Source organism: Neophocaena asiaeorientalis, unplaced genomic scaffold (assembly GCF_003031525.2).
Source record: "Neophocaena asiaeorientalis asiaeorientalis breed wild unplaced genomic scaffold, Neophocaena_asiaeorientalis_V1.1 scaffold134, whole genome shotgun sequence".
NCBI classification, from domain to species: Eukaryota; Metazoa; Chordata; class Mammalia; order Artiodactyla; family Phocoenidae; genus Neophocaena; species Neophocaena asiaeorientalis.
The window spans coordinates 3365544-3386183 of record NW_020185339.1 but is presented as its reverse complement, the minus strand read 5'-3'; the positions used below and the strand labels follow the sequence as shown (position 1 = coordinate 3386183).

Sequence of the window (20640 nt, the reverse complement as noted above, 5' to 3'; positions counted from 1 at the left end):
TCTCTACCTAAAATTAACTTTAAATCAAAAATTTCTAACATAAGCTCTTTGAGGGCAGGGAGTTACTTCTTACTTGGTTACTGGTATGTCCTCAAGACCCAAAAAGTACTTGGTACATGTCCAGTAGATTTTACAGAGTACTGATTAAGATCATGAACTATGAAGTAGAATTCTGGTTCTACCACTTTCTGACAGTACGAACTTAAGTTATTTACCTTCTCTGTGCCTTTTTCCTTTTCCATAAAATGATACTATTTGTAAAAGTCACATAGCTTGTAAATGGCAGACTGAGTCGAACCTATGTTTGTCTGCTTCAAAGCCCATGATTTTTCTCTACTATAGTTCTCAACTATAGGCTCAAATCAGAATCATACTATATAATTTTTTTAAGTGCAGATGGCCAGGACTCATGCTAACAATGGATCAGAATTTCTGGATACATTTGTATTTTTCAGATGCTCTACAGATGAGGCAGGTGTACAGCCAGGATGGAGAACTAGTACACTAGGGTGGACAACCTTTCTATTTCTCCTCTTTACGAGAGGCTTCTGTGTATTGGAAAGAATACTTTTTTTAAAAGGATATCAGTAGATTTCTCTTTTTCTAATATTGAAATATTAACTTATTTTCCTTCCCTGTCCTTTTATTCTTGATACAACAGAAACATCAGTGAGAGTGCAAATCCATCCAATTCCTTGGATAGAAAATAGCTATACCTCTGCGAATCAGTGGGAAATAATCAATACCTTGTGAAGAGTTTTTAAAAGTAGGGATCTGAAGAAATGGATAGACTCAACAAAAGAGCAGCTGCTCAATTATTTACTAGCTGTGTATTTCAGGTGAGTTACTTCAAGCTTTAGAACCATGTTTTCTGCATCTTTAAAATAGTGACAGTACATTCTGCCTATAAGGTGATGAGACGTTAGCAGGATCTCAATAAACTCTCTCTGTTAATAACAGCAAATATCTCATAGTGTGGGGATCCATAAACCTGAAGGTGAAGAGAGGTAAATGACTGAAACTTCCTGGAAGGCTGTGAAAACACAGCACTTAAGTGCTTGACCCGGCCCAGTGCCCCAAAACAGTAGGTGCCCCCAAAATATTTCTGACACTATAATATAACTGTATTGCAATTTTCTCTTAAGAAAACTATATTTTTCTTTCTCCCACTCCCTTCCACACGTCTCTCCCTCTCTCTCTTTCTTGCTCTCTCTCTCTCCCTTTCTCACTTTCTCTCTTGTTAATTGATCTTTTAAAACTTCCTCAACACATATCTGATTCCACCTATAGGTTTTCTTCCTCCTTATCTCCCAATTACAGTGTTTTCTGAGTGGAAAATAACATATTGGCTTTATCAGCATGTTATTAAATAAGGAGGTACTATTAACACTAAGTGTTCATTAAAAAATCTTCAGTTAGGATAGCCAGTTAAGATGATCTCTAGCTGTGTAGTAAAGAATTTGGCTTTGCCTGAAGAGAGGTCAGGCCTTTGCCTTCAGCTTTTGGAGGTAATCTGCAACATACCCGATACGAATGTTTTCGTTTAGGGCGAGGTCTAATTACGGTGGATCTTAGGATGGGGCTGGTCACACTTAATAGTCTTAAATTGGGACTGGTAATGTCAGAAAGACCAACCATATGATTTAGGAGTCTTTGCGTCTCGATCTAGAGGCTGAGATCAACCACACGGACAATCAAACAATCAATTATGCTTATGTAATGAATAAAATAAAACTTAATAAAAACCCTGGACAGTCAAAGCTTGAGTGAACTTCCCAGGTTGGAGAATTATCTCACATTCAATTCAAGGAAGGTAATGCATCCTGTGGACAGTGGAAATTTAGCATTTGGAACCGTCCCAGACTCTGCCCTGTGTGTTTCTTTCCTTGGCTAATCTTGATCTGTATCACTGCCCTGTAATAAGCCATAACTGTAAATGCAATAGTTTTCAGTGAGTTCTGTCTTTCTAGTGAATTATCAAAGCTAAGAATGGATCTGGGAGCCCCAGGAACTTGCAGTTGGTGTCAGAAGTGAGGCAAGTCTTGCGAACGACTGTGCCCTGGAGCTTCGCAGTTTGGCTAAATGCTGGTAATGGCGTTATGGATTGAATGTTTATGTCCCCCTCCACCAAATTCATATCTTAAATCATAACCCCCAATGTGATAGTTGTAGGAGGTGGGGTCTCTGGGAGATGACTAGGTCGTGAGGGTGGAGTCCATATTTAATGGGTTTTAGTGCCCTTATAAAAGAGACCCCAGAGGTCTCTCTCATTCATTCTGCCGGGTGAGGACACAGTAAGAAGGCACCATCGGTGAACCAGGAAGCAAGTTCTTATCAGACACCAAATTTGCCAGTTCCTTGATCTTTGGCTACCCAGCCTCCAGAACTGTGACAGATAAATGTTGGTTGTTTAAGTCACCCAGTCTATAATAGTTTGTTTTAGCAGCCCAAAACACTAAGACAAATAAATAGTATATGGTAAATACAAGCTGATCAAATTTATGATGTTTTCTGCTATCAACTTTTTAAAAAGTAAAATCATGAGCAGTCAAGTTACTAATTACACACACACTCACATACACAAAACAAGATTAAAGCAATTTGTGCATTCTTTTTGTCCATACATTTCCTTTTAGCATCCCCAAAGCTCACCAATTTGGAACTTCCAAATTTCTCAACATTTGAGATCCACTGTTCTTCCCTGCCAAAATGAAATGGGAACAGAGAAGTGCTGCCGAAATCCTCTGATATTGTTTAGTAGAACTTGAGGTCTCACATTTTCTACACTGAAAGTATAGGGACTAATACAATGCTATCACGCTGTTTATTTCAGGACTTCAGGCAGCATCACCCTGAAGTGTACACCAAGGGAAAACATTTAGATGCAAAGTTTAAAATCCAGTAATTGAATTTATCCAAATAACTGCAAATAGCATCTAGATGTTTTAATGTATCTTTTCTGTAGAGTTAAATGTTTAATTTCAACCCAATATATGGCAGTTGAAATGCAGGTTAATTTAACTAATTGATTTAATGCGTGTCATTAATTAATCCCTATTTTATCTTTCTGTCAATATAGTGAAGCTATGATCCTTGAAGTAATCCACAGAAATACAACAAATATAAAGATGTCATGATGAATTTAAATAACTGGTAAAAGTTAAACTGTTGATTTGGAAACACAGTTTTCATATATAAAGAAAGTTTGCTATTAAGAGAAAGGCCAGGCAGCCTTGTGCCTACTGTTAAACACTCAAATGTGGAGTCTGATATCCTGGACTTGGATTGCTACTTACTAGTGATAACATGCAAAACAATTCACCTAGTTCTTTGAAGCCTCAGTTTCAAAATGCTAGTAATAATTACAATTCTCTCAGATGTTCATTGTGATGATTAACTGAAAAGTGTGTGTGTGTGTGTGTGTATGTGTGTTGCGGGATATGTACAGTGCTTAGCCAGGCACACAATAGTCTCCCTCAAATTTGTAGATGCTATTATTTTTACAAGCTGCATAAAGGAGTGAATTGCAAAGTCATTTATAAAGTGCATGTGCTACAGAATCATCCTATGAATAATAAGGTTTTTGTTCTTTTAATAAAAGGAGATTTTGTTCTGAGTATAAAATAAAGTACTGTTATTTTATCAGCATGTTCGAATTGTCAACAGAAGAGAGTTTTCATCTACTTAACTAATAACTACCTGATATTCACCTTTTGAACGTAATAATCGCAATACAACTTTAGTACTTCAAGTTTACAAAGTGTTGCCTTGTATATGATTTTATCTAAACATCACGACTTCTTTGAAAGATAGGCTAGTCCAAAATTTATTAATATTCCATTTCACAGATGAAAAAGCTGAGGTGCAGAGAGGTTAAATAAATTGCCAGGGATTATAGAATCAGTAAGTGATAGATATAGGAGTCAACTCAAACTGAAATCTTTTGACTTGAATTTAATATTCTTTTTTATTTTTACTTTGTACCTTGTATCTCACTAAATTTCAGTACTCTACTTACATTTTTTAAAAGATAAGTAATCTCTCAAATATTTAGCTTTAAAATTAATAAGACTACTCTAATAAACACATGTGTAAAATAATCGTGATGCTTATGATCAAAGTATTAATATCAAGCATGATCTTGCTATTAATAGAAAGAGAAAAAAACAGTTCATGATCTCCATGTGCAAAGATAAAACAACCAAGTCTGCCATCACAAGAAAAACAAACCTTATACTTTCCTTAAAGAAAAGATTCTAACCAAAACAGGAGAATTTGAAAAGACTTACGAACAGACTTCAAAAGTCTCATAAACAACAGGAGACAATTTTAAACTATATTTTAAACAATTGCTTCATAGAGGTCTTGGAAATAGTAAAAACAGTGGAAGTAGCAAACAGCAATTTCTTTAGCTCTCTTTTCACTGTTGGGTTTTAACATACATTGTCATAAGGTGTCTTGATTTCTTTCAATGTGGGAAAGATTCTTTGTACTGGAACAGTACAATTATCAACAGCAAAGAAGACATTTTTCTATTGATGATAATAATTTGGGTAATTTACAGTTTCTACACTTATTTTTATAATGCAGTATAGTAAAGAAACATCTAGAGGTATAATGAGGAACCTTAGGCCTTTGTAAATAACTATGGGTTTGACAATGTTGAAACTTCGAGTTTATCAATATAAAGCAAAAGAGGACATCATTCAACTATGATTAAACTCTTCCATTAAACAAAATCAATTAAGAACTATACAATTTTCTAACCCAAAATGATACAACTCCAATAGGAAGAGTAGGTTCCCAATAAGTGGCTTTATTGGAGACTCGTAACATTTTGGAGACTCCTAACTCGTAACTTTATTGGAGACTCGTAACATTTGGCTTTACTGGAGACTGGTAAAGAATTTTTCACTGTCTTCAAGGGATGTAAGTTTGGAGCTGCAAGGATGCCCTTACCTTTTGCAAACACTGTTGTCATTTAAAAAAATACTATTTTTTGTTAAATTGAGCCATGGTGACTTGCTTCAATGTTAAAAAAGCACAAAACTTATATTTGACTTTCTGTTAGAATGTTAATTCACAGCTGGTCATGGAATATACTAATAATGAAAACAGTTTCATACAGTTACTAATGATGAAACTAAATTAACCAGCTGAATTGTGATGTGTGGTATACATAAACATGCAGGAAATTAGAAAGCTGTTGTAAGATTAATCATTTTTTAAAGGCAGTGAGAGACATAAAGTATTAAATCTGCTTTTATCTCATAGAACAGGAAAGAAACAGAATTAAGAGAACCAAAGAAATGAGTAACTGGCAAAGGGTCTATCAAGATAAATAATTATCAATTTTAGGGTTCTGAAATAATTTAACTTAAGAATTTTTTCCGTGGTGTCTTTTTCTACATCTGGAATTTTCCACTGACAGATATGGCAGTTTTAATTTGAAGAAAAAAATTACTTGGTCATTTCATTAATTCTGCAAATAAGTGATCCTATAAATTTAGGTGAGTATTGCTATCAGCTCCCCCAAGGCAAATTTTTCTAATAATTACTGCTCAACAACTTTTCCACTTTCCACATGTTTTTCTGGATCATCTTTATCAAATATCTTTCTAACTATTTAAATATAGAGTTGCTCATGGATTTCAGAAGCTTCCTGATTTTTACCCCTGTCAAGTTTAGGGAAACATTTTACCTCTGGACCAAAGTCATCTGAGACAACGTTAGTTTCATATTTGTATCTCTTCCTTTCAAATTATGATGAATAACAGAACTTCATAGATTAGATAAGGAAATACCATGGTGAATCCATGTTGCTTCAGTTCGTAAGTTCTGTGGAAACTGGCTTTATTTAATTTGCCAGGGTAATGTAATGAGAACTTCCTCTGGGTCTACCATCCCACCCTAAAATGTCCTTGCTTAGTCTTATTGACTCTTTGCCATATTCTACATTATCGTATTCTTAGTCTCCTTAAACTCAGTAAGGAGAATTTCCACTTCCCTTATCAGATAACCCATTTCCTCGGCAAGACTCTCTGATAAAATTGCTATGTCTTCTTTCCTCTCCAAATCAAAATCTTCATTCATCTCTCTACTACACATTCTGTTCTCCTTCCTGCATTTCTCAGAGGAAGGAGTTCCACTACTTGCCATTGATCTCCAAATCACGCTTATCCTCTTCCGTGTTGTCCATCAATAATCCCTTCTCCTTTGTCTCTTCTTCCTTTGCATCGGCTGTAAGCATTTTCAACAGGCCGTCTTTCAATATTGCCTAATTATTTAGCTTTTAGCCTCCTCTCTCCTTCATTGCCAAACTTCTCAAATGCGTATTCCTCACTGTCTCCCATTTTTAGACTTCTAATTGACTCAAATTCTTTTCATCACAGCTATTCTCCTTTCACTATAGTTTACTAAAACTGTCTTTGCAAACATTTTCAGTGACCTAATTGTAAATCTAATCACCTCATAATAGACATATTCCTACATGTCTTCATGCGACATTTAATACTGTCGACCACATCCAATCCCTACACTTAAAACTCTCTCTCTCCCTCTCCCTCTTTCTATCATTTCTTTGCTTCAGGGACTCTTGACTCACTTGAGTCTCACATAACATCTCTCGTTGCTCCTTCCCTGCCTTTTATTTGCTTTTGGGGGTAGGTTCCACCTTTGCCTGTATCTATTTACCTTTTCCATATTTCCATTCATTTCCATGGATTCAACAGAGTACTGGTTCTTAACTCAAAAGACTGTTGTGATGATTAAATGCATAATGTATTTAAAACAATGGCTGTATTCCGTAGTCCTATAAACCCCCAAAATGTGAATCTGCTGCCTCTAGCTCCCCTCACCATCTTGATCCAATATTCTTCTGAATATGAATGATACCTGGTTTGCCCATAAAGTTCTTTAATTTTTCCTTAAGAAATTAGACTTCAGGAATGAGGTAACATGAAATGCTAATTTCCTTAAGAAAATTCAAATTGAAAGTTGATAAATTCAGTGGTTGGAATAAAAAAAAGCAAAGAATGAAAGCAACATAAAAATATAGTTCAGTCTACAATTAAATGTGCCAGCTCTTTTTTATATATAATACAATCATGCAGAAAAGCTTTTAAAATACGTACAGCTGTGTATTCACTGAAAATTAGTCTGTCAATTGAATATTTACTGTAGCTTCTGAATAATTCATTTTGTCTGGTTTAATTAAATAATTAAAAAAGCATATGGGCTTCTGCTAAAGGAGAACACATTGTTAGAAGGTAATCTATTTATTCCTTTTTATTTCCTTTTACTGTACATTTTTTGTAGTTTTCTAATTTTAAGCAGTAACAAAAATATTCTGCGAGAAATAAAGACTTGATTGTATTTTCTCTGTCTAAATAATCTGGACTCACTTTTCTAGGACAATGGCCTGGAAAATGTATTCAGTGTTAACAATACAATCTGCCCTTGCAGGGCTATTCAAAGAGGCATAAAATGACAGCAAATTTCCATTATGTATATATATTTATTTACAATATTGTTTTGATTCTTTCATTTATATCTATATTTCCCACTACTAACAGAACGTAAGAAATGCCAGATTGTTCAAGTTCAAGTTCTCTGTGCAAGTTCTGTATTTTGCAACACTAGCCCTTTCTTTCAAGAAACAGTAGTGATTTTTACAAATCTGAACTATAAACACAGTACCTTGATTAGGATATATATTTTTTCATCTTTAAATTTTATACACTGGTCTGCAAACTTAAAAATCTGGTTATATTTCTTCCCTTTAAAAAACCCTTTGCTGACCCATCATTGTCTACAGGACGAAGCCCAGGCTCTAGGCATCCCTAACTCAGATTTGCCTTTCTCTGCAGCCTCGTCCCCATCTCTACTACTGCCTGCTTCCCTTTTCTTCCTCCACCTCCAGCTGACAAGCTCTTTGTAGTCACCCTTCAAATTCTAGGTAAATTTTTTGCTCTAGGAAGATTTAAAAATTTTTTTCCAGCTTTATTGAGATATATATAATTGACAAATAACATGTGTAAGTTTAAGGTATACAATGTGAATATTTGATATATGTATATATTATGAAATGATTACCACTATAAGGTTAACTAACATATCTATTACCTCACATAGTTACCATTAGTTTTTTTTAATTTAATTTAATTTTTTTATACAGCAGGTTCTTATTAGTTATCTATTTTATACATATTAGTGTATGTATGTCAATCCCAATCTCCCAGTTCATCCCCATCCCCATGGTTACTATTTGTGTGTGTGTGTGGTGAGAACATTTATGACCTACTGTCTTAGTAAATTTCAAGTATACTATACAGTGTTGTTAACTATAGTGCACATACTGTACATCAGATCCCCTAATTTTATTCATTTTATAACAGAAAGTTTATATTCTTTGACAAACATCTCCCCATTTCCCCCACACCCCAGCTTCTGGCAACCAATCTACTCTGTTTCTTTGTGTTTGACATTTTTAGAATCTGTATATAAATAAGATCATACAGTATTTGTCTAACTTATTTCACTTAGTCTAATGCCCTCGAAGTTCATCCTCATCCATGTTGTTGCAAATTGCAGGAATTTTCTAGGAAGATTTTTGTAACACCATCTGCTTTTCCTCATTCATGCCCATACAATTAATTACTCTCCTTTGTAATACTACTAAAGCTTGTACTTTCATTTTCACTTTAGTCTTATTGTATTGTAATTACTTTTTATTGTGATAAAAGGTATATAATATAAAATGTACCATTTTAACCATTTTAATTGTACAGCTAAGAGGCAATAAGTATGTTCACATTGTTATGCAACCATCACTGCCATTCAACTTCAGAAATTTTCACATCTTCCCAAACTGAAATTCTGTATCCTTTAAATAATAACTCCTTATTAAAGTTACTTTTTACCATGTTTATCTTCCATAACAGACTTGAGAGAATTGTTGCTTTATTAATATCTTAGTTTATCAATATGTTTATACCCAGTACTTAATGCAATGACTGACAAACAGAAAATGCTCAATAAATGTCTGTTTAATTGACGCATCATTATCAAAATCACATATCAGATGACTATGTCAGCTAGCCATATCAGATTGTCAACTTTCCAGCTCTACTCCACCCAACCCCACAGTTCACAAAAAGAAAAAAAAAAGAACATACTTTCAGTGGATTTCACTTTACCAAAACCAAAACCAAAACCAAAAAACAAAACACTACAAAACAAAAACAAAACTACACCTTCAGAGCTTTCTCGTTTCATAAAGTATAAATTCCAAATTCTGAGCATGGCATTCAGGGTTCTCTAGGATCTGCATCCTGTCAGCTCTCTACACTCCTGTATCTTTTCATACCCTAATTCTTACCAATACAATATCATCCATTATCCCTAACACAGGCAATTTTAGGTTTCCTTAATCATACTGTTTGCTCAGCTTGAAATGTTTCTCCACAGTTTTGAAGCCAAATCATTGTTTTCCTTCAAGGGTGAAGCCTTCTTTGATACTTTGGTCTAGAATGAATACCTTTCTCTCTGATCTTTTGCACTTTGTTTGGGTCTCTATTTTATATTAATTTAGTTCTGTACTAAATTACATCTTACTTATATGTTTATATGTTTGTCTCCATCACTGGAGTGCAAATTATATAAACATTTGCATAATGCTTTATTAATTATTTTATTTTTTTCTATTTCTTCCTGTCAGGAACTCACAGAATTTTCTGCACATAGTAGTTGCTCGATAATTATATTTTGAAATAACAAACAACTTAATTTAATAATATGATCAGTGTATTGCTGTTTATTGAGCATGCCTCAGGTTGTTCAAACTATCTATTAAGGGGATAGCCAAGGAATAATGTGAAAACACCAGGTAGAACGAACTCTATACAATGCAATCTGACAAATATATGTTGATCACAAGGTTTATATCACTGTACTGAGTGAAATAAGCACAAATGAGCAAGACATAGCCCTCTTTCTCAGGGAACTAGGCTTAGACAGGTATATAATTAACTCTAATACTTGTTGAACAGTCATAATAAATGCTGAAGCAATGAGATTAAGCAATTTAAACTAAGAAGCAATGACTGTTGGCAAGAAATCATAAAAGAGTTCATGTCATAAAAGAGGTGATGTCTGAACTTGAGTTTAAATGGGAAAGTATGATTTCAGTGGGTGAATTGGGGTTGTGGAGACATTCCAAGAGAGACATTAGCATAAGTAAGATTTAGAGTCAGGAAGAATGTTGGCTGCTTTCAAAAACAGTGAATACTATAACTTAACAAGAACTTAGAATGACTCAGAGTAGTAGGGGTAATAGGAATTAAGGGTGATTTTTAGGTTAGGACCACTGAAGAGGTGCTCAATAGTATATTACAGGTCTAGTAGTAGATACCATTATATTTTAACATATATAAATATGTAAATTATATTATTATGTTAGTAGTATATTAATATGGCATATGTTACATTATATTACATGTCTGAAAATATTATGAAAAATAATCAATATGATTGGAGCTTTGCTTAGCTGTTTTCACCCTGAAGAATTATATAGCAGAAAACATACTGTAATATCCCAGTTGAGAATAATGAAGATCTGAACTACAGTAGTTTTAATGTATATAGAAAACGCTGAGGGTAAATGGATGTAGGGTAGACTGTGGACATAGTTAAATGTATGGATTGGAATCACCTGGATACATAGAGCTAAGATAAATTCAAAGATAACCACATTTTCAAGCAGGAGAGAACAGTGGTACATTAAGAGAAATAACCTCTCTGGGCTCACTTGTAAAACAATAGTAGTACCTAACTTCCAGTATCATTTTGCTGATATATGTGCACTTAGACTAGAGCCTAGAGATTTAAAGCACTCGGTAAATATTAGCTATCATTATTATTAATTTATCAATAGAATAATCTAATATGGAAAATGGCATCTGACTCTAAAATATATTTATTATTTCATTTCTTTATAAGCATAATGAAAATTTATTAAAAAAATCAAACACTACAGAAATATATAGTACATATTTGCAAACACCAAAGACAACTAATAATAACAGTTTGGTATTTATATCCAAAATTTATTTTTCCTAGTCCTATAATAATGTGTTATTATTACTTGTAATTGTGCAAAATTGGGAGCATTCTCTGCAACTTCTTCCTTTGTGTATAGTAGAACATTTTGGATCTTTTCAGAACAGAACACATAGTTATCTCATATTCTTCTTAAGAAGACTGATTATTTCACTGCATTAATGTACCATAGAGAACCTAAGGGGACACAAGGAAAAATTAAGTGGAGATCCAGGCCCATTAGCACATATGGTGCCTTTGTGTAAACTAGAAAAATTGGTCCCTATAAGTGGTTACAGTCCCTTTAGTGCATGTCTTCATTATCAAACCCTAAGCTGGTTTTTAATCCTTGATTAACCCCTGCTGAACACGTGTGTCAGAGAACAATTTATACAAACATTAGCAAAGCAAAGTCCTGTGGAGATGCCAAACCAATGTTTACAATCTTTTGTGGAGCTCAGAAAAGAGCATGTACTTTGAGCTATAGATTTGGTTTCTTTTTCACCAGAGTCATCATTGAAACCTTGGATGGATGAGAAATGGATGAAGTCTTCATGGAAGAGATTATATAAAGAAAAGTGTTAAAGATTATATAAAGAAAAGTGTTAAAACCATCTGTGAGAATGGGAAATTCATTGCTCAGTTTAAATTGTTGAACCTAGGACAAACAAAAGCCTATAGAAGCTCGTTTAATTGGCCTAGCTTATTTAAAAAAAACTAGGGAGTTTGTACCAACAAGATTTTTAGCATGGTTGAAAATGTGTGTTTGTTTATGTGTGAAATGTAAATGTAAATATTACTTTGTTAAGAATCTCTTGGTAAGACTTATAATTAATGACACTGGCCTCCCACTTTCTTAATTATTTAAAAGTAGGAAGTTATTACTAAATAGTTTTAGTAACAATAATACCCCCATTTGCATTCCTGGAATAAACACCTGAAAAAGGTAGCCTTGTAAATAATCTGAGAGAGGGAGAGAGAGACAGAGGCAGAGAGACAGAGAGAGAGAGATGGGGCTATTTTAGTGCCCTATATACATTTAATTTGAGATCTATTTATCTATCACCTATTCACCTATCTATATCTTATCTAATGACCCAAGTTCATTTGTAGACAAATAACCAAAGAAGTAAAATCTTCTAAGGAAAAAACAACTCTTTAAATCCCATGGATGATTATAAAATACTTTCTTAGAGTTATGAATGAGAGCAAAAGAGTGGATTCAATGATGCCACTAAACATGGGAACAATGCTTCATCTGTAACATTTTCTAAATTTAACAGATATTTGACGTGTTTTCCAGTTTTGGAGCTGTGTTTTACTTCTCAAAAGGCCCGGCGTTCTGACTGCAGTCTTTCTAAATCCCCACCTCACTAGCTCTCATATCACTAGCTCATGCTAATTCTCCTTTCATCTCTTAATGACAGATCTGAATCACCAGAAATCAGAAAGCATGACTCTGGCAACTAGTTTTAACAGGTCTTGTTCAGTGGCATATACCAAATGTAATTTATTTTTTGTGACAGTTTTAATAAAAGTGACGTGAAACACAAGGGATATAAGGTTAGCGATATTGCACCTCAAAAGAGGAGAAAGTTTGGTATGTTACCTCCTGATTAGCAGCAGCTAGTTCTTCTTCCAGTGCAGAGACTCTTTCTAAAGAAACCCTCAGTCGCTCCCTTACCTAGAAGAAAAACCAAAATATGTGCAGTAATGTACATCCCATACATAGTAAACTGTGCTGAATCCATTAACATTATCAGAGACAGTCACATTTGTAAAAGTATTAAAGTATATATAGCCTTAAGTGCTCAGGAATACTATGACTACATTGTCACCTCATAGTATGACTGTATTAAGGGATTTTCTTGTAAGCAAGTCCTTCTAGTGTTTCGTGACAGAGTTTACAATGGGGTTGAAGATCAACCCCTCTTGTTCTGAATTCTGATTCATAGTAAGTGGAGGCAAAGTTCAAAAGTTTATTATGAATTCATCTGAAAAACAGTCAATGATTAAGCATAAGATATAGGCAAAAAACTTTCTACTTCTTTAAAATAATAACTATGTTTTCCTTTGACATTTAGTACAAAATAATTTGTCTAAAAGCAAAGGATTCTTAGAAGCTGAAAAATGTCCATTGCTCATGAAATTAATTTTGTATTAGTTAGAGGTCTACATTGTTATTGAGGGATTGGAAAGTATATATCTACTCTGGAATTCCTAAATACTTTTCAGATACCAAAGGTTAAACCATTATATTTTATAGAACCAAAGACTGCACATTTAGTTTGAAAGTAATGATTTCCAAATGTTTCATACACAAATGAAACTCAGAGAAGTGTTTCTTTGATCCTTGCTTTCTTAGAACTTCGAAAATTGTTTTAGTTATTATATGTTTAGATCTATAGGTATGCTCCATATTAAATTTGTCAAAAGTAGAAAAGTTCAGAGAAAGAAATTTGGTTAAACTAAAATAAATGACTACAGCAATTTAATTTTCCTTAAAAAAAAACAACAAAGTTTATAGCTTCAATTCAATATGGAATTCATGGTGAGTTTTAGATTATTTATGAATTAACATTGATTTACCATGGGGATATAACCGTGTGCATTTTAATTATAGAAATAAATTATTTAAATGAACATTCATTTTAGTAATTTATTAATGGTATATTTTAATTAATGGTCTTTTTCTTTTTTTAGCAAGATTTAACTGGGAATATAAATACATAAAATATCTAAAAACCTAGATACATAGTAATTTTAAAATTGAAGTTACAAAATTATTTTCTAGTTAGCAAAAAAACAAGTGATATCCTATGAATCTAGAATCTAATTAGAAATTTAAAAAAATCTCAATTATTTTAGTAATGTATAATGATAACTGAAATATATTCAGGTGACTGGGTACACTTAACTCCTGAAATACATCTTGAATAAGAAAGAATTAATGCCTGACTGGAATTTTAATATTAATTATACTTAGTTAGGTTCAAATTCTCTGAGAATTAGTAATACATATATAAATGGACATTTCATATCAAAGATAATCACAGAGGATCCTTCATGATATTTAAGTATGCCAGATGGGCTGCCAGGTACCAGTGCTGTTAGACAAATATCCAATTGTTCATAAAAATGCATAAAACTAATGCTGATTCATAACCGAACAAGAGCTTCTTAGAAGGAAATCTTTAATGATTTGACTTGGGGAATACTTTTTTCATGAGTGCTTGGATAGATGCAAACAAAGCAAACATCCCAAAGGCATGAAAATGAGGAGGATTGCTGATATGTGGAATGCAGATATCAACAAATATCTTAGTAGATGTCCTTGTTATTTAATAGAGATGATTATAAAGTTTTATGTCCACTTCCTAAAATAGCAGCTATAAAATATGGGTATTCTGATAAAAATCTAAGAATCCTAGTTGATGAGAAAAGCAATATGAAACAGTCTAAATATAAATTAATCTCAACATATGCAACATAATCAGATCACATTTAGACTGCAGTAAAGAGGTTAAGGCACTATATTTAAAGACATTCTGATGCATTGGGATGTTCCTAAAAGAGTCATGCAAGCCACATAAGGAGCAATTGAAACCAGGCTATACTGCGGGTTAAATATCTTCCTTTCTTTGTTAAACTGAAAATCACAGAAACTGTTCCAAACTGTTTCAAATTTACCACAAGTTAAGCATGTATATTCTTATTATATTGAGCCTTCGAGCAGTAAAAATTATCAAGCTTTTCAAACAATATGAAAAATCACCCCTCAATACATTTATAACAGATTTGCAACTTGAAATTATATTATATACAAAGTAATGAACCTAAAACTCTCTTCACAAGAAAATAAAAACAATTGCTGAATATATTTTGAATTCATGTTATAAATGTAAAAATTGATGTTCCAAATATTAATACATTTATGATATGAATGCTTTATTCACATTTATATGAGGAGGAAGTATTCTCTCTGTATTTATTTCTTGGGTAAGACTCAAATGAATGAAACATATTTGCTTCCTCTTGCACTAATCTCTGCTAAACTTGGTAAAGGAAAAACAAAGGGAGGATCCAAAGGAGTAACCTTTCTAGAGTATAAAGGAATCTAACATTTTATCTTGTCTATATAACTGGAACTCCAGTGGTAAGAAAAAATAGTATTTCTGACAAGGCTTGCAGCTTTTTGCACTGCTCTGAGCACAGCACCAGCAGAATGCCATAATATCTTTATTTTTCTTGTTGAATTTGGTGTTCTTTTGAAGTTATCTAGACAAGAAAAAACTATAATTTTAATTTTTTCCTAAATATAAGTACACAGTTGATGGTCTTGGCTATATACTTTACTTTTTCTAGTTTTTTGCTATTCAATTACATTCAATTAATCTATTGTCCACATAGTCTTTAAGATATATTGATTGCTTATTTATAGAGCTATAGTATAACATCCCAAATATATTTATGTACATCTAGAATTTTTGATTTCTAATTTCATGTCACATTTATTTTCTTCATAGTGGTATGAAAAAATAATTAAAGAGAAAAACATTTTCCCCAAAAAAAGATGTTTCCAGAGAAATGTTATCCCTGAGGATTAAAATAAGTCCCTAAGAATGACGAGTATGTTGCAGGATAAAGGACTTGGGTGGAAGAGCATACATTTCAAATTTAAATTAAGGTATGGCAGGGGTTTATTTTGGAATTATCAATCCTGCAACAGAAAGCATCGTGAGGGAATCTTAGACCAGACGTTCAAATCCAGTTTGGGCACTGTGATATTAGATCACAGGAATATATGTGGAGTGTATGTAACATGTGTTTTGGTTACATTTCCCATGCATACCCAGTATATCTTTTAAAAAAATACTCAGTGATATCTGAGTGATTGAAAAACACATGTATACTTCTCATTTCCTCCAGTCCACAGAATTGGTAAACATGTTGGAGACTTATGTCAAAATCACTGCTGGTCTTAGATAATTGTGTAAATTCTACCCTACAACTCAGTGGATATGTAAATAAGGACATCAATAATGAACACTGCTAGTCATTGTAACTGTCCACAGCTATGCTCAATCTTTTGTATTTTATTTATCTCTTCCTGTGTTCTAAACCTTCTGTGGTAAAGTTGGTAGTTTCTTGCCCTCGATATGATTAATTGCATCTTCTTCTGATATTCCACATATGTTTTAGCATAATATCCATAGCACTTAAAATAGAATATTGTAATTACTTGTTCATATGTCTGTCTCCTTACCTCTCCTGATCTACACAAGAAGCTGTGAGCTATTCTTAGGGGAATTGTTTATGAAGGTGCTTAGGCACATATTAACCCCTTAAAAACTAAATGAAATGTTAATTTAAATAAGCATGTGAATCAACAGTGATACCAATACCTTCACTTAGTTTGAAATTTTTGTCAAATGCTGAAATTTATCATTAACGATAACATTCATTAACATTTACTGAGCATTTGCCATATGCTAAGTACTGGCTAGGAGCTTTGCGTGTCAGACAATGCTATTAGGTAGGTATTAATATTATTCTCTTCATTCAAAAGAAGAGAAAACAGACTAAGAGACAATTAAGGTATTTGTCCAAGTCTGTCTAACTCCAAAGCCCAAGATCATAATATTTTTCCTTCAGGCTGTTAGGTATTACTTAGTTGATAATCAGTTCTGTTGCCCCGAACTCACCAATGTCCAGGGCACATTTGGTGAGTTACTAAACCCTATTACAATTCCTGGGGTCACAGTATGAAATACTTCATTTAGTTGTGCTAAGTTCACTGAACATCTATATACTAAATTACTTTTAGATCCTAAATTGTACTACAACCATTTTCTTCTTAAATGTACTCACACCCATTAGGTTATTTGTCCTAAATGCTGTTTATTGCCTTCTATTCATTTTTTCATAAAAGCATCCCTCACCTAAGTGATGTGGGAGCACATCTAGGGAACATCTCAAATCACTCATTCTCAAGTCCCTCATTCAAGTCACTCAAAACTGTTAAGTTTTCTCTGAACAGGCCATGTTCTTTTCAAAGCTCTGGGTTAGTTCACATATTGATCATATTGCTTACAGTATGTTTACTTCTCTGCTTAAAAAGTCCTTACGCAGTCTAATACCCAGACCAAATTTCACCTCCTCTGTGAAGACATTCTTGACTTTCTCATCACTTCTTCAGGAAAAATTAGTCACAACTTTTCCTGTGACTCCATATCACATCGTATATATCTCTTCTTACCACTCCCTCTTATTGACATGTGAACTCCAGAACTATGAACTCCTCATTTGTAAAGAACATGTCTTATTTATCTTTGTGTGCTAAATATATGCCAAGGAGTCTGACACATAATAGATATTCTATAAATGTAAAGTCTTGCAAATTCTTAATAATGCAGTTTTGTAATAAGAAATGAAATATAATACGAAAGTAAACTATATTAAATTATTATTTGACATTTGATATTAGTTGATATTATATTCATCAGGGATTTTTATATAATATCCATTTCTGTTTTACTCAAAATTATTCATAAACTATTTGCCTCTCATACTAAAATTAAAAATAAGATACAATTTCTTCTTAATAATCTAGAAGACAGAATTATAGATATGCTATGCACATACTCCACATAAATCCCCTGCTGTAAGAACATCTGAAAGACTGATGATAAAAATATATATGTATATAAATATTAAATAGAGCAAAAAGTGTCTGTATGCTCAAAACCTATATATAGCTGAGTAATAATCCTTAGTTTGGATTTTAATGCTCAGAACTTGTCAGATACTTTACAATGAAGTGCCCCAATTCCCACTGTACAAAATCCTAAAGCCTTATTAATTTAAAAAAATTCATTCTTTGAAATTTTACAGAATTGAAATGACGTCATAAGCCTTACTAATATCCAAAGAATATTATCATTGTATTGGTTTATTAATGTCCATAGAGCTTATTTGAGTAACAGCTAAGAGAAACTTACAGTTACTTTAAAAAAGACCTAAAGCAGATTTTTCTACTAATACTTTATGCTGTTACCCGCAGAAACTCTTAAAACTGTGTTCAGAACTAAGATATTAGAAACCCCCAAAATAAAACTGTATGCTTCTAATATGAATCTCTAAAGGTTAAAGTATTTCCAATTTACACTTCAAGGTATGTTTTATTGTCAGTTAATAGTCTCCTATGTTGGCATCTATAGCCACGCACTTCAGAGGGATTAGGGAGGATAGAGACTGTGGGGTGGGGAGAGAATGAGAGAGAGAGGGAGAAACAGAAAGGTTAAATGACAATATTAAATTTCAAATGGCCATCTGGACTAGGACTCTCATGTGCCGTAATAGAAGTCTTGATAAACCATAGATTCAGACGTATTAAAAAAAGAAAATGTTATGAATAATATAATGAATGATGAATAATGAATGAATAATGAATAATACCAATATACATGTAATAGTCAGGGCGTGGTTTTTTTTTTTAGTGATTTTTCCTATAGTTCAAATGTGTTCCTCTGAACTGACTGACTTCAGCAGCCAGTAAGAGTCATGGATGAAGACAAGGAGCTTGATGCTGATGACAAAAGCACAGTTAAGCCTGAAATCTTTTGTCAATACTATACCCTTTTTCCAGTAGTTTTTTTAAAAAAATTCAGCTTTATTGAAGTATAATTGACATAAAATTATAACAATCCTTTCACAATACTATACCTTTTCATCCAAGGCCTTGTGGTGCTCAAATAAAGATTTCAGCGCCTTGAGAACCTCAACTTCGCTGGACACTCCCGAGGGGGATTGGGCTTGTCGCTTCACCACCGTCATTCTTAGTGACCTTTCATGTCGTGACACAAGGCACTCCAAATGCTCCAGTAACAGCTATTGGGTTTAACAGAAAATGTAATTATCTTATGGATACAAGTCACTAATACATACAGATGATTTCCATTTTAGTAGATTTCAGATTTATATAGTATCTAATGATAACCTCAGATTATACTACAGATAGCATCAATGAAGCACAAATCTGAGTTCATGAACCAGGGTTCATAAAGTATATTAAAAGTAAATTGCATTTCTATCAAGTAACAATTTACTGAATTTAAAATATAATGTGAATTATATGCATTCTTTTAGAAGATTTAATAATTTCAGTTTAAATTGAGGAGAACTAGAACACACCATAATATGATCCAATAGGATAATGACTGAAGAACATTGAACAAAGCATGATGATTTTGTTAGAGAATAGAACTGAAAGTCAAAATTAATTTCACTTATATCTGATCATTTAAATTTGAAGGAAATGAGTATAATCACCATGTTGCTTTAAATGTGATTATAGTTATAATCATAGGTTGTTATAGCAATTATAGTGGTAACACTAATGATTTTATTCACAATTAAATTCTTAGATTACATAATAGAAAAATATATGTAGCCAACTGGAATATGGTAACTGAGACCAGCAAGAGTCATTTTGAGAAAAGAGGTTAAAGGACATAATTTTTAAACTGTCTACTCTGGAACCTACATTCACCAGTCAGTGTCTGGTGCCATGATAGAGACTAGGGGAAAGTTCAGTGAACAATGTTTCATTCTGGTTCCAGACTCTATGCTCTAACTCTTCCCAGATAAATTTTGCTTTTAAATATTCTGTGAATTGGAGTTTCACCTTCATTTTATTTTATAAGTCAGTTCTGCAACTAAAAGCAAAGATATATGAAAAGAAAATTAAAAACTGTTATCAGTTATTAAAATTTCACTAGTGAAGAATAATATATGACTAGTAAGGAGGGGAGATTTTCTGAAGGCTAGTGAAAAGCATAGGCTAACAAATGATGTCTAGGCAAAATAAGCAGGAGTTCCTGAAACAATAAAGTAAAAAGCAGATATAAGATACTGAGGTGGAAAGAAGTAAAGAAAAACTATTTTCTTTCAAGATTTTTCCTAAAGCTTATACTGTAAAGAAAATTTGTTTTTAACAATGCTACCGTTAATTTCAGTGTCACATACTAGTATCATATTTCTTAGTTCTTTATGAGTTAATTTTGCTATATTCACTGTCACTAATTATGGTTCAATGTGTCAGAAAATTTTGCCTGTTATTAACACAAAAACCCCACACATATCTGAGATCCTAAAGGTATATAGATCAGTCGGCCAGAGTCATATGTAAGCATCAAAATAATATTAAAAGTTCTTCAATATGAAGTTGATACAATTAATATTTTCAAAGAGCTCTTCTTTTATTTACCAATCTCTGATTATATTCATGGTATTCTACTCTCTTGATTTCTATAGATACATGTGTGCATTGGTTAAATCCAAGCTGTTTCACATAGGTTATAGAGATTTGCCTATTTCTCCAACTTTATCTGCTGTTAGTCTTTCTCTGGCAAACTCTGCTCTAACCATGCCAGCCTACTTTCAGTTCCTCAGTCTTCCAAGCCTTTGCACGTGCTGTACCCTCTGCCTGAAATACTGTCCTTTGGCTCCTTAGTTGGTCAGCTCTTTCTCACCTTTAATTAA

The 20640-nt window shown here is 33.0% G+C and overlaps 1 protein-coding gene across 7 annotated transcripts in view; it reads right to left on the bottom strand.

The window, feature by feature from the left end:
- The window catches only part of PPFIA2 (PPFI scaffold protein A2), a 458549-nt gene that overhangs the window by 160654 nt on the left and 277255 nt on the right, over positions 1-20640 (bottom strand). For 6 of the 7 annotated variants that reach the window (XM_024736436.1, XM_024736429.1, XM_024736430.1 and 3 more), the window contains 2 exons: positions 18823-18987; positions 12707-12781 (listed from right to left, as the gene is read on the bottom strand). In XM_024736436.1, the coding sequence (XP_024592204.1) occupies positions 12707-12781; positions 18823-18987 (240 nt within the window). The remainder of the gene's footprint in view (positions 1-12706; positions 12782-18822; positions 18988-20640) is intronic. The other variant, XM_024736435.1, reaches the window with a different exon arrangement.